This window comes from Marmota marmota, unplaced genomic scaffold, assembly GCF_001458135.2.
Source record: "Marmota marmota marmota unplaced genomic scaffold, marMar, whole genome shotgun sequence".
NCBI classification, from domain to species: Eukaryota; Metazoa; Chordata; class Mammalia; order Rodentia; family Sciuridae; genus Marmota; species Marmota marmota.
The window spans coordinates 561,278-574,886 of record NW_026000294.1 but is presented as its reverse complement, the minus strand read 5'-3'; the positions used below and the strand labels follow the sequence as shown (position 1 = coordinate 574,886).

The 13,609-nt window shown below is 42.6% G+C and overlaps 1 protein-coding gene across 1 annotated transcript in view; it reads right to left on the bottom strand.

The window, feature by feature from the left end:
- The window catches only part of Ercc6l (ERCC excision repair 6 like, spindle assembly checkpoint helicase), a 27,947-nt gene extending 14,674 nt beyond the window's left edge, over positions 1 to 13,273 (bottom strand). Inside the window, exon 1 of the mRNA XM_015501574.2 lies at positions 13,036 to 13,273. Within this exon, the coding sequence (XP_015357060.2) occupies positions 13,036 to 13,103 (68 nt within the window). The 5' untranslated portion in view covers positions 13,104 to 13,273. The remainder of the gene's footprint in view (positions 1 to 13,035) is intronic.
- Positions 13,274 to 13,609: the final 336 nt, after the last annotated feature.

Below are 13,609 nucleotides of genomic sequence, written 5' to 3'. Positions count from 1 at the left end.
AAAAAGGGGGGGGGGGGCTTAATAAATATAACTAAATTCAGTGTGAACCTTCTTTGAATCCCGATTCCATAAAAACAATGATAAAAATGATGACATTTGTAACATTTGAAAAACTAAAAACTGGCCATACATTAGATGATATCAAGGAGTTTATTTTGTTAGGTGTGATATGGTATATTATTGTTGTTCTTTAGAGATATTTCTTAGTATTTATGGGTGAAATTCCGTGACATTTGTTTCTTTTTATTTTCAAAATTACATACCATGTACATACAAAATAATCAAAAATTTGTTCACTAAACCCAGGTTAAAAAAAATCAAATGACTAGGGCTGGGATTGTGGCTTAGCGGTAGAGCGCTTGCTTAGCATGTGCGGGGCCCTGGGTTCGATCCTCAGCACCACATAAAAATAAATGAATGGAATAAAGGTTTTGTGTCCAACTACAGCTAAAAAAAATAAATATTAAAAAAATAAAAATATATAAAATAAAATGACTATCACACACTCAAAACTCCAATCTTTGGACAGCTCATATACACAGACTTAATTTATATGTCTTGGTCCAGCAATCCATCAGATCATCAATTGGGTGCAAGACTTGCCCACTTTTTCCTTCCCTCTTCATGGCTCTTCAGACCTGATGCTCTCAAGGTTTCAGATCCACAGCCCTATTACCATCTAAACCCATTAGGGATTTGGGAGGAATTCAAAATCATTTTGAGATGAGAGCCAGGTGTGCTTGTAATTCTAGCTTCTCAGGAAGCTGAGGCAGGAAGGATCCCAAATTCAAGGTCTGCCTGGGTGACAGAGTAAGACCCCATAAGAAAAGAGATTGAGCTGGGTGCGGTGGCACATGCCTGTAATCTCAACAGCTTGGCTTGGGATGCTAAGGCAGGAAGATTTTGAGTTCAAAGCCAGCCTCAGCAACTTGGCAAGACCCTATCTCTAAATAAAATATTTAAAAAACTGGGGCACTGGGGTTGTGGCTCAGTGGTACAGCGTTTGCCTAGCATGTGTGAGGCACTGGGTTCAATTCTCAGCACTGCATATAAATAAATAAAGGTCCACTGACAACTAAAAAAGGAATGGGAATGTGGCTCAGTGATTAAATGCCCCTGGATTTAATTTCAGGTATTAAAAAAAACAGAAAAGAAAAAAATTTGAGATGAATGAAATAACAGGGCTTAGATTACTGACAGGTATTCACCCTTTCCAAATAAACTGTTTCTTAATGAGTTTCTAAACTCTTCTTGACCTTAAATGCCATGATCATACTAGGTAATTATTTGTATTCTCAGACTTTATGACTCTGCCAGATGCCTCAAAGTGAACAATATTTTGGAAATGCTTCTGGACAAGGTAGGAAATCAAATGGCAGCTGAGAATCTATGGAATACAGAAACATGAGATCACAGAAACCACCAAATTGATGAGAGGTCAACAGACACTTAGTTTTAAAACCTGCAGAGAGCCACCATCAATGGTAACTGAGGATCTATAAATTTTAAGAGCCTGAAGTGAGGACTAATCATCCTTCTATGCATGAGGACAAAGGGAGATGGGGATAAGGGGGCAGGTAGTTGGTCATCAATGAATTGCGTTTTTGCCAGTTGTCATGGTGTGCCCTTCAGGTATTCAAAGAATCTTAGAAGATCTGAGAAATCAGAATCTGAGCAGAAGTAGCCAGTGAGGCAGGACAAAAATCAGGGATAATTTATGGGTTTCATGACAGAGTAATCAAATCTTGTCAAATACTATTGGTCAAGGAAGATGAGGATTGAGAATTGACTGTTAGATTTAGTTATAAGAAAGTCATCAGTGACCTTGACAAAAGCAATTTGACTAGAGTGATAGAGTACAAACCATGATATCTGTATCTTCAATTATGATGTAAAGTGAAGAAAAGACATGGAACAATAACTGGGGTGGGAAGTAGAATCAAGAGAGGGATTTACTTTTTTGTAAGAGATGAAAGAATCATGGGATCAAAGTCCTTATACCTTTTGCATAAAGAGAGGGGGTTATGCGGAGAGCTTGTGCCTTGGCTAGGAACATGGAGGATTCATTCACAGTAATAGGAGAAAAGGCAGAAAATAGAATGGGAACAATGCTGGGAGGTGGGTTGACAAGGAAGAAGCTTGAGGACATTCTCTGGGGTTTTTTTTAAGATTTTTTTGAGAGAGAGAGAGAGAGAGAGAATTTCAATATTTATTTTTCAGTTTTCGGCGGACACAACATCTTTGTATGTGGTGCTAAGGATCGAACCCGGGACGCACGCATGCCAGGCGAGCGCGCTACTGCTTGAGCCACATCCCCAGCCCCAAGGAGGACATTCTCTGTTGATTGCTTCTATCGACCCAGTGAAATTGGAAGCAGGTTCACAGATTCAGAGAGATAAGAAAGGTGTTATGGGTATGAAAAGCAAGAAGGTATGAAACAGGAATATACTAGAATGAATGACTGAATACATTAGAGAAATATGATTGTAAGGTATTATTAAGGGCCTACTTGACATTGATAATTACAGATTTCAAGTGAGGCCCATCAGCATGACTGTCTCTTCAGTCATGTTCATCTGCATAGGTTGTAGCTGGATTTCATGAAATGTTTTTTGTTTGTTATTATAGTACTGGGAATTGAACTGAGAGGCACTGTACCACCAAGCCACATCTCCAGCCCTTTTTCTTTTTTGAGACAGGGTCTCATGAAGTTACCCAGGCTAACCTCCAACTTGCAATCCTCCTGCCTCAGCCTCCAGAGTAGCTGGGATTACAGGCATGTGCCATGGCACAGGTTTAGTGAAGTATTATTAGTTTCCTATTGCTGCTGTTAGAAATGATCACAAATGTAGTGGCTTAAAATAACACAAATATTCAAATAATCCTATGCATCTATGGATTCTGTATCCTCAAATTCAACCAACCATACATTGAAAATATTTCTACTGTAATCCCAGCTACTCAGAAGGCTGAGGCAGGAGGACTGTAAACTCAAGGTCAGCCTCAGCCATTTAGAAAAACCCTGTCTCAAAATCAAATAAATAAATAAATAAATAGGACTTAGGATATAGATTTGTGGTAAAGCACACCTGGGTTAACACCCAGTGTCAAAGAATTCATATTTGGAAAAAAAATTGCGTGTGTACTCAATATGTACTGACTTTATATTAGCTATCATAAGTAATCTAGAGATTTAAAGTATAGGGGAGGATTGTGTAGGTTATATGCAAATACTGTGGAATTTTATATGATGTACTTGAGCATCTATGGAATTTTTTTATCCATGGGGGGGTCCTGGAACTAGTTCCTGCCATACCAATAGACATTATCTTTTATCCTGTGGTTCTGTAGAAACCTGAAACAGGTCTTTCTGTGCTGAGAAAAAAAATAAGTATCAGCAGGACTTCATTCCTTTGTGGAAAATGTTTCTTCTCTATTCATCTTGTAGGGGCCCCCATTTTTTGGATCATGGCTCCTTTTTTACAAGTCAGCCATAACAGGTTAAGTCCTCACAAGGCATCAGTCTGAGCTCTTCTTCTGCCCCTTTTTTTAACTTTTAAGGACCCTTGTGATGACATCTGGGCTCACTCAGGTATTCAAGATAATCTCCCTATTTTAGGGTCAGCTGCTTAGTGTCCTTATTTCCATCTTCAACCTTAATTCCTCTTTGCCAATAAGGTAACATTAACAGGTTTCAGCAACTAATATGTAGATATCTTCCAGAAGTCATTATTCTGCCTACTACAGGAAAGTTGTGGTCTTGCAAAGCAAATAAAATGAAATGAGAGGGGGAAAAAAGGCTGAAGTTGTATGCAAGTAAGTCTCTATAATTATTGATTCTAAACTTCAAGTTATGTAAGGAGGGAAGTAAAGACCTAAGCAGCATGAACAATAGTGAAAAGACTGAATCAATAAACTATACAATCCCAATGATATGAAAGAGTTGGTGAAATCAGCAAACTGGGGGGATAAGGTAGAAGTTTGAGAGAGGAATGCTTAAAATTTAGATAATGGAGGTAGAATTAAAGACAAATTCTATTACTTATGCTTGACTGTTGACAACTTTTAAGTTCTACATCTCCTTCTTCCCCTTCTGCCCCACATCTAAGCAAGCTAAAAAGAAATCCCAATTCTTTCTCTTTTGGCACCAGAGGGAAATTCAAACTTATCTTATCCTACACACAGGAACCTTTACCCCAGACCATAACCACCATTAAAAACCCCCAAGCCTATATCCTTTCCCTGCTTTCTCAAGAAACCTGCCCTGCTTTCCTCCAGAAAAGGAATTCATTATATGCCTAATAAATATCTTATACTTTCCTGATTGTTTTAGTCAGCATTTTCGCTGATGTGACTAAAGGACCCAACCGGCACAATTGTAGAGGAGAAAAGGTTTATTTGAGGGCTCATGGTTTCAGAGGTCTTAGTCCACAGAAAGCCAGCTCCATTTCTCGGGGCTCAAGGTAAGGCTGAGCATCATGGCGGAAGAGTGCAGAAGAGGGAAGCAGCTCCCACTGTGGTGATCAGGAAGCAGAGAGAGTCCGCTGGCCAGATACAAATATATAACCAAAGCCACGCCCCAATTCCCACCTCCTCCAGGCATACCCTACCACTTCAATTATCACTCAGTTAATCCCTACCAGGGGATTAAATCACTGGTTGGATTAAGACTCTAACAACCCAATCATTTCTCCTCTGAACCTTCTTGTGCTGTCTCACACATGAGCTTTTGGGGGACACCTCACATCCAAACCATAACACTGGTTGTATGTGGAATCAGCAATCTTCACATCTGTACCAAAATTTTGAGTGGAGGTCCATCTTGGTCTGTTTTCTATTACCATAACACTTTTCTGGAAGTCCAAGAGCATGGCACCAGCATCTGACCAGCTTCTGGTGAGAGCCCCCATGCTACTCTATGCATGATGGAAAAATGGAAGAGGAAACTGCACAAAAGAGAGGGAGGGGACAAAAGGAGCAGATCTTCTCTTGTGAAAATTAATTCCTTCATGAGGGCAAAGCTCCTATGAACCCAGCCACCTCTTAAAGGCCCCACCACCTCTCAATACTGTCAGACTGGCAATTAAATCTTAACAGAGGTCTGGGGATGTAGCTCAGTGGTAGAGCAAGCACTTGCCTAGCATGTGAGAGGCATTGGGTTTGATCCCCAATACTACACACACACACACACACACACACACACACACACACACAAATTATGTAGATTGTTTCCTTCTGAAAACAAAACTAGGATAAATCATATATACACATATGTTTAAACAAACACACTTTTGCCCAGTCATGCAAGTGTATTTATACAAGAAAATACTAGATCTCTAGCTTCAAAAAGTAAACTATGCCAGACTTGGCAGCGTTGTAATCCCAGTGATTCAGGAAGCCGAGGCAGGAGGATCCCAAGTTCAAGCCCAGCCTCAGCAATTTAATAAGACCCTGAGCAACTTAGCAAGATCCTATCTCAAAATAAAAAAATTAAAAGGGCTATAGCTCAGTGGTAAAGTGCCCCTGGATTCTATTCCCATACCATCCCCAAAAAGGCAAACCATATATCCTAATTTTTTTGTGGTACTAGGGATTGAACCCAAGGTTGTTCTACCACTCAGCTACATATGCAGCTTTTTTTAAATTTTTTTTTTTGAGGAAGGATCTTGCTAAGTTGTCCAGGCTGGCCTACAACCTGCAATCCTACTTCAGTCTCTTGAGAAACTAGGATTACAGATATGCACCAACACACCCAGCTATATATCCTAACTTCTGAATTAACTCAGTTATTTAATTAACAGTCTGAGAAAATATGGATAACTGGTTAAAAATGTACTGTTGATTGGAATAAAACGGGTGTGGTTTTCTTAAATGGCAATTAATTAATTTGTTTTTTTCGAGATAGCATTTTGCTATAATGCCCAGGCTGGCCTCCTGGGGTTGCTGGGTGCAGTAGTGCAAGCCTATAATCCCAGCAATTCAGGAGGCTGAAGCAGAAGGATTACATATTGGAGGCCAGCCTCAGAAAATTACTGAGATCCTGTCACAAAAAAATTGAAAGAGTTAGAGATGTACTTCAGTGATAGAGTGTCTTTGGGGTCAATCCCTGGAGAGTTGGGAGATTTTATTTGGCAATAAAAAGAAATGAAGTAATGATACACATTACAATGAGGGTGAACCAATGAAGTCATTATATTAAGGGAAAGAGGTTGGTCACAAATAATCATACTTGATTCCATTTATATGAAATGTCCAAATAGACAAATCAGAAAGAAAGGAAGTAGATTAGTGATTGACTAGAGCTGGGAGCAGGAAGAAAATGGGAATGGTAGCTTAAATATATGGGGTTTCTTTTAAGGATAATAAAAATGTTCTAAAATTGATTGTGATGATTGACATAAAACTCAGTGAATAAACTAAAAGCCACTGAACTGTACACTTTCAACAGGTAACATATATCAAAAAAAGTTGAGAGGAAAGGAAGAAAGCTATGCAGAGGGACAGTGCATAAAAAAGTCCCAGCATATTAGCAAGAGAACAAATAAGCAAGAAAATTCGAGGATAGAGAATACTAGAAAACATTATAAAACTGGGCATGAGGGGCTAGGGTTGTAGCTCAGCAGTAGAGTCTTTGACTAGCATGTGTGAGGCACTGAATTCAATCCTCAGCACCATATTTAAAAATAAATAAATAAAACAAAGGCATCAAAATACAAAAATGGTATTAATAGCCATATAATTTTTTAAAAACTGGGCATGAGTCAGGCACAGTGGCACATGCCTATAATCCCCATGAATTGGGATGCTGAGGCAGAAGGATCACAAATTTGAGGCCAGCATCAGCAACTTACTGAGACCCTGAGCAAAAAATAAAAAGGACTGAGGATGTGGCTCAGTGGTTAAGTGTCCCTGGGTTCAATATTCAAAACAAAACAAAAAAAGGGCATGTTGGCCCTCGCCTCTCGTCCCACCTACTCAGGATGGTGAGGCAGGAGGCTTACTTGAGCTAATTCCCATGAATTCGAGACCAGCCTGGGCAACATAATGAAACCCTGTCTCAACAAAACAAAACAAACAATAACAACAATAACAAAAACACAGAATGTGAAAAAAGAGAAAGCCTACAAGATTAAAATGGTATATGATAGAGAAGTTGAATAGACAGTGTGTGGTATTACAAAGTCAGAAACAAAATTGTGATGGAGAATGTTTCAAAAGAATGTTCTGACAGAGAGTGTTATGAGAGATGTAAGAGGAAATATATGTAACAAGAGACTGTGTGTGTATGTGTGTTTGTGTGACAGAGTGTGTGGGCAACAGGATATGTGTGCTGGCACACACAGGGAGAACAAGCCAGTGAGGAACAGAAAGAAGGAAAGTGAACAAAACACATGACATAGAGAATGGGCAAGAGAATGGGTGGGTGACTGACATCCTAGAAAGTGGGGGAGAAAGAGACTGGTGACAGAAAAGCAATCGAGGGGTACAGGGGGGGCTGGGATTGTGGCTCAGTGGTAGAGTGCTTGCCTAGCATGAGCGGGACCCGGGTTCGATTCTCAGCACCACATAAAAATAAAGGCATTGTGCTGTGTCCATCTACACCTAAAAATAAATAAATAAATATTTAAAAAAAAAATAGGGGTACAGGGTAGGCAAAGGAGATATAAGGGTGGGTGATGGTGGAGTGGGGAGTACAGATAGAAAGGGGGTAAGAAACAGAAAGCAACAACAAAAAAAAGCATGGAGGACAAGGAAAGAGAACACATGAGAGGGTGCCAGAGAAAGTAGGCAACACAGAGTGGGCAGATGACAGAGAGAATAAGCAGGTGATGGGGAAAAAGGTTAAATGACAAAGAACAAAAGGAAAGCAACAGAAAGAAAGAGTGGGCAGTAGAGAGAACTGGGTGATGAGGGAAGGGTAAGCAAACCGAATGAACATATTGGGCAGAAGAGAATAAGAGAAAACACAACTGAAAAGCAACAAGAACTGGGTATGGTGGCACATTACTGTAATCCAGTTGCTCTGGTGGCTGAAGCAGGAAGATCCCCAGATAAAGGCAAGCCTTGGTGCTTAGCAAAGCCCTAAGAAGCTTAATGATACCCTGTCTCAAAATAAAAAAATATGGGCTCAGGATGTGCTTCAGTGGTTAAGCACCCCTGGGTTCAATCCCAAGTACCAAAAGGAAAAAATAAATAAATTTAAAATTAAAAATAAAAAAGGCTGGGGATATAGTACACTGGTAGAGTGCTTCTGGGTCCAATTCCCAGTACATCATTTTTTTATTTGTTCTAATTAGTTATACACTTATAGTAGAATGCATTTTGACACACTATACATAAATGGAGTATAACTTATTCTTCTGGTTGTACATGATGTAGTCCTATATGCACATAGGATATTAATGTCTAATGCCCAGTACTTCTAACTATCAGAATAAATGAATGGGGCTAGGGATGTAGCTCAATGGTAGAGTACCCCTAGGTTCTATCCCCAGTAACACAAAAGATATAACAAGAGAGTGATAGACAAAGTGAGCAAGGGGAAGTTATAGAGAAGGTAAGTGACAATGAGAAAGAGTGAACAATAGAGTGCAAGCAGGTTAAGTGACAGAGCCACAGTAAGTAGAAAAGAGAGAAGATCGACAACAGAAAGAGGTTGGATGACTCTCCAGCCATTATTTCTTGCCTCTCAATTCCAAATTCACCCCTCAATGCCTGTTCTGTGATAATGAATAGAATAAACTAGCACCTCTCATTTAATCAGAACAATGGCAAGCTTCTCAGTAGAGGGCACTAGAGGGACACTGCAGGAGGAAGGGGTTCTCTAGAAGTTTCCAGCTGCTACAAATAAAAACAACATCCTGTGGTGCTGAGAGCCATAGCCAAGTAGGAATGACGCATGGCATTTTGGGTTGAAAGGTGACCCTGCTCAGGGATTAGGGTGGCTCCGGGTTTAGGGTGAATCCTGCTGGGAATAGGGGGGCTCCAGGATTAGGCTCCAGGATTAGGGCGGATCCTGGTGGATTAGGGAGTATCCTGCTGCCTCAGGCGCCCGCTCGCGCGGGGTTCTGAGAGAATTGGTGCGCGGAGCCGAGTGGAGGCAGGGTGTTCACGGGAAGTGTGGGTAGAGTGTCGGTGAGAGTTCGGGAATAAAGAGTTGCTGTTTGAATCTACAAGGCTGTGTGGTGGCTCGGTTATTTTGTGCCCAGCCAGACTGCGGCACTGTGGAGCTCAGCTACAGCCACAGACCCAGAGCACCCAGATCCTTAATGACCCTGAAGCCTCCAACTAGGCTGCAGATAACTTACTTAAGCCTCCTTTACATGGAACCAGTTCCTGAAGTTCTCTTGCCGTGGTGCCCTCTGCAGGGCCCTGAAGCTCACCTGGGACTAGGCCTATGAATTGTGCATGCCTAGGCCACTAGTTGCTAATAGCCTACTCTCCCTTCCTGTACTCCAGAGGTTACTGCCTGCCTGTGTGTACTGGGACACACACCAGATACAGTCTAGGCAAGCAGGCACACTCATCTGTTATCCAAGGGGCTGCCCCTGGATGCCTCTAAGAATTCTCAACCTGCACCTGGGGAAAGAAGCTTTCTTCCAAGTTCACTCTTACCTAAATATTCTTCCTTAGTCCTAGGGTACCACTCAGAGTTTCCTCATACCTTACTTCATTCATCAGTTGGCATCTCATTTATCAGTTTAATAATTCCTTATATTAAAATTCCTGTTTTAATACACTGTGGTTTCTATCTGCTGACTGGACCCAGAATGATAATGACAGAGAAAGAGAGTAGGCCATGAGAGAAAGGCTGACAGGGAAAGCATTGAGAATAGAAAGAGAATAGGTGGTAGAAAGGCAAAAGTAGAGAATGGGTAATAAAACCAAGAGTGAGGAGAAAGGGGGAAGGGGTGATAAGAGGCCAGAGTGGGGAGGATGACAGAGAGACCAAAGGAGGGTGAGATGGCAGAACAAGCAAGTGGATGAACAGTAAGCAGGTGAGAGTGTGAACAGGTAGGTGTCAAGAGAGGTGGTGGATGACAGGGAAAGAGAGAAATAGAGACATAATATGAATGCTAGAGAGGGAGCATGAATGGGAGAGTGACAAGGTGGACAAGAGAGAAACTGGCAATAAGGCATCACCAAGAGAAACCATGAGTGACAGAGTATGCCCCAGAGCTGCTGTGAAAGAAGATGAAGGTGTGTGACAGCAAGTTGCAGGGCTCTCTTTCAGTGCTTACACAGCAAAGACAGAGAGACAAGGAAGGAGAGGGATAGAAAGGGGAGAAGGGGAGAAAGTGTGAGAGAGAACTGTGCAAGAAGAGCAGAAATATGAGCAACAGAGGAGGAGATACTTTGTGTGAGTGGATTTGTAAGGACAGCAGAGACTGAGAACAATCAGGAGAAATAGAAGAGCAATTGTGATAGCTGATGGGTCATGAGAGATGGGGAGGTTGTGAGAGGGGGAACCAGGAGACAGGAAACGGTAGGGATTTTGAGAGAAGATAAGGATTGTGAGAGGAGGGGGGGTGATTGCTGCAGGGAGGGGGTGAAAAGAATTGTTTGAGAAGGTTCAAGAAGGTACCCCTGGGAGCAAGAGAAAAGTGTCAGTGTGAGGCACAGTGGTGGGGAAATCACTTGCTTGCTTAGGGAAATGAGTGGTGAGGAGGGCTAAAGGTCCTAAGCCTCTTTATCACCATTTTCTAGATGAAAAAAATGAGGTTCAATATACTCAAGACACTTGCTTAAGGTCACTGAGCTAGTAAGAAGGGGACAGAACATAAGGCTTCATGAATGCTAGACAAGTGCTCTATCACTGACATACACCCCCAGCCCAGAGCCAGTAATTTGAATCTAAAATAACCCAACCTGGGCTAGGGATGTAGCTCAGTGGGAGAGTGTTTGCCCAAACATAGGGAAGGGCCTGGGCTCAATCCCCAGCACTGAAAAAAGTAAAATGACCCAACTCTGAAGCCAGCACTCTACTAAAAACACAACCTCAAGCCTTCCTTAAGAAAGCCGTGTAAGCTGGGCATGGTGGCACAGGCCTGTAATCCCAGTGGCTCGGGAGGCTGAGGTGGGAGAACTGTGAGTTCAAAGCCAGCCTCAGCAAAAGTGAGGTGCTAAGCAACTTAGTGAGACCCTGTCTCTAAATAAAATACATAAAAAAGGGCTGGGGATGTGGCTCAAGCGGTAGCGCGCTCGCCTGGCATGCGTGCGGCCCGGGTTCGATCCTCAGCACCACCTACAAACAAAGATGTTGTGTCCGCCGATAACTAAAAAATAAATATTAAAAAAATTCTCTCTCTCTCCCTCTCTCTTTAAAAAAAAAAAAAGAAAGATAGAAAGCAATGTAATGAATCCAAAGACATCAGCACCTTAAAAAATTTTGTTTTTAATAACAGAAATAGAATTATTCTACTGTCCCAATTTCTTTCTTTTCTTTCTTTGTGCTTTTTTGGTTTTTGGTACTGAGGATTGAACCTAGGGGTACCCTACCACTAAGCTACACCCCCGGTCCTTTTTTATTTTTTTATTTTTTTTAATTTTGAGACAGAGTCTTGCTAAGTTGCTGAAGCTAATGTTGAATTTGTGATCCTCCTGTTTCAGCTGCCTGAGTAGCTGGATTTACAGGCCTGTGCCACTACACACAGCCCAATTTATTTATTTGTACCACATCAAAATTTAAAAACTTCTAAGCTGGGCACAGTGGCCCATGCTTGTAATTCCAGTGACTTGGGAGGCTGAAGCAGGAGGATAATCAGGTTCAAAGCCAGCCTCATGGTCTGGGGCTTAGTGGTAGAGTGCTTGCCTCACATGTGTGAGGCACTGGGTTCAATCATCAGCCACATAAAAATAAATACATTAAAAAAATTGTATCCATTTACAACTAATTTTTTTTAAATGCCAGCCTCAGCAATTTAGAGAGGCCCTAAGTAACTTAGTGAGACCCTGTCTCAAACTAAAATATGCTTTTAAAATCGCTGGGGATGTGGCTCATTGATTAAGCTCCCCTGGGTTCAATCCCTGGTACCAAAAAAAAATGTTTTTTGGTTGTTGATGGGCCTTCATATTTATTTATTTGTTTATATGTGGCATTGAGAATTGACCTCAGTGCCTCAAACATACAAGGCAAGTGTTCTACCACTGATCTACAACCCCAGCCCCTTTTTATAAAAATCTCTATACATCAGAGTTTAACTCCACTTTCTTTTAAACTTCCCTTGTGTCTTTCCAACTATGAAACAGTGCAGTTCACCTGAAAAATCCACTTGGAAAATGGACTGGCAAAGTTAATGGTGCTGTGTAAAGGCCCCTATGTTTTCACCCACAAGTGCTGGCAAAGAGCTCAAATGGTGAGGAGAAGCATAGGTAGCTGTGCTGTGCCCACAGTCTCCCACCCAACAGTGCTGATTTTGGAAAAATGAAAGTATTTATCTGTTGAGATCTGGGAAGCCCTGTAGGTTGATATTTCTGATCCTGGCTACTTCCTTTAGAGAAAAGTCCTTGTTTCTGGCCTTGCTGATGGGTACAGAAAAAAGGGGATTCTTTGCATGGTCACCAGCCCATAAGGGTGGGTATCCAGGGGATTCCCTGTGGCCTGGATGCCCCCAGACAGATGATAAACAAGCAACCTGCACTGTTTTAGGAAGCCAGGCTGTTTTATGAGTAAAACGAAGGCATACTTGTGTCAAAGAAAAAAAAACTTCTGTGCATCTCATCCCTAGTCCTGGCGCTTGGTAGGTTGAAAAGACCAAAGGAGGGTTTACTTAATCAGCTGGAAGTTGTGGTTCTCCAGAAGCTCATAATGGAGGGTTATTTGGCCAACGGGGAGGGCGGTGTCGGGGATTCCCGAGACTAGGAATGCGATAAATGTCCAGAACTTATCCTTATTCCCTACTCCCATGGGAATGCAGGAGCCAGCCTCACAACGCTCCGCTTCGGCTGTTTGGACCCCTGGGAGGGTCCGAGGGCCACCCTAACCCCGCCTCGGCAGGGCCTGCGAGCTACACCCGCCTGGAGGCCCAAACATACCTCACGTACTGGGCAGTCTGCTCTGGGCTCAAAGTCTCGCCTTTTGCCAAGCCTTGGGAGAGCTCCATGACCCTCAGATAAGGTTCCAAGTATCTCCGCTGGAGGTTGAATTTCGCTCTCTCCCGCCCCGCGCAAGCTCAGTGCGCGTACGTGTGGCGAGAGGGGCCAACCGTCGGCCTCCAGACCCACCAATCCGTGGCTCGGTACTCTAGCTCCCCCCTCCGGAGCCCCGCTCACGATGGTCGTGCGCCTGCGCCTAGGCGCGCGGTAGCTGGGACGTCATGGTTGCGCTGCGCGGGAGGATTACGTCATCCTGTGGCCCTCCTCGCATTTTCAATTCAGTGCAAACCGGTACTGGGGAATTAAAGTGTGCACGTGCGCGCTTGCGGGCTTGCCTGTGCTATCCTTGTGAGTAGAGGTGGCCTGATGTGCTCTCAGTCGTGATAGCGGCCTCTAGAGACCTCCGCCGTACCATTTCCTGCTCGCCAGTTCCTGGCCCAGCACACTTTGAATTCAAACGGCCTGGAAGGTGGAGTACTGATGACTTAAAGTCACACTGAAGAAGGGTCTTAAG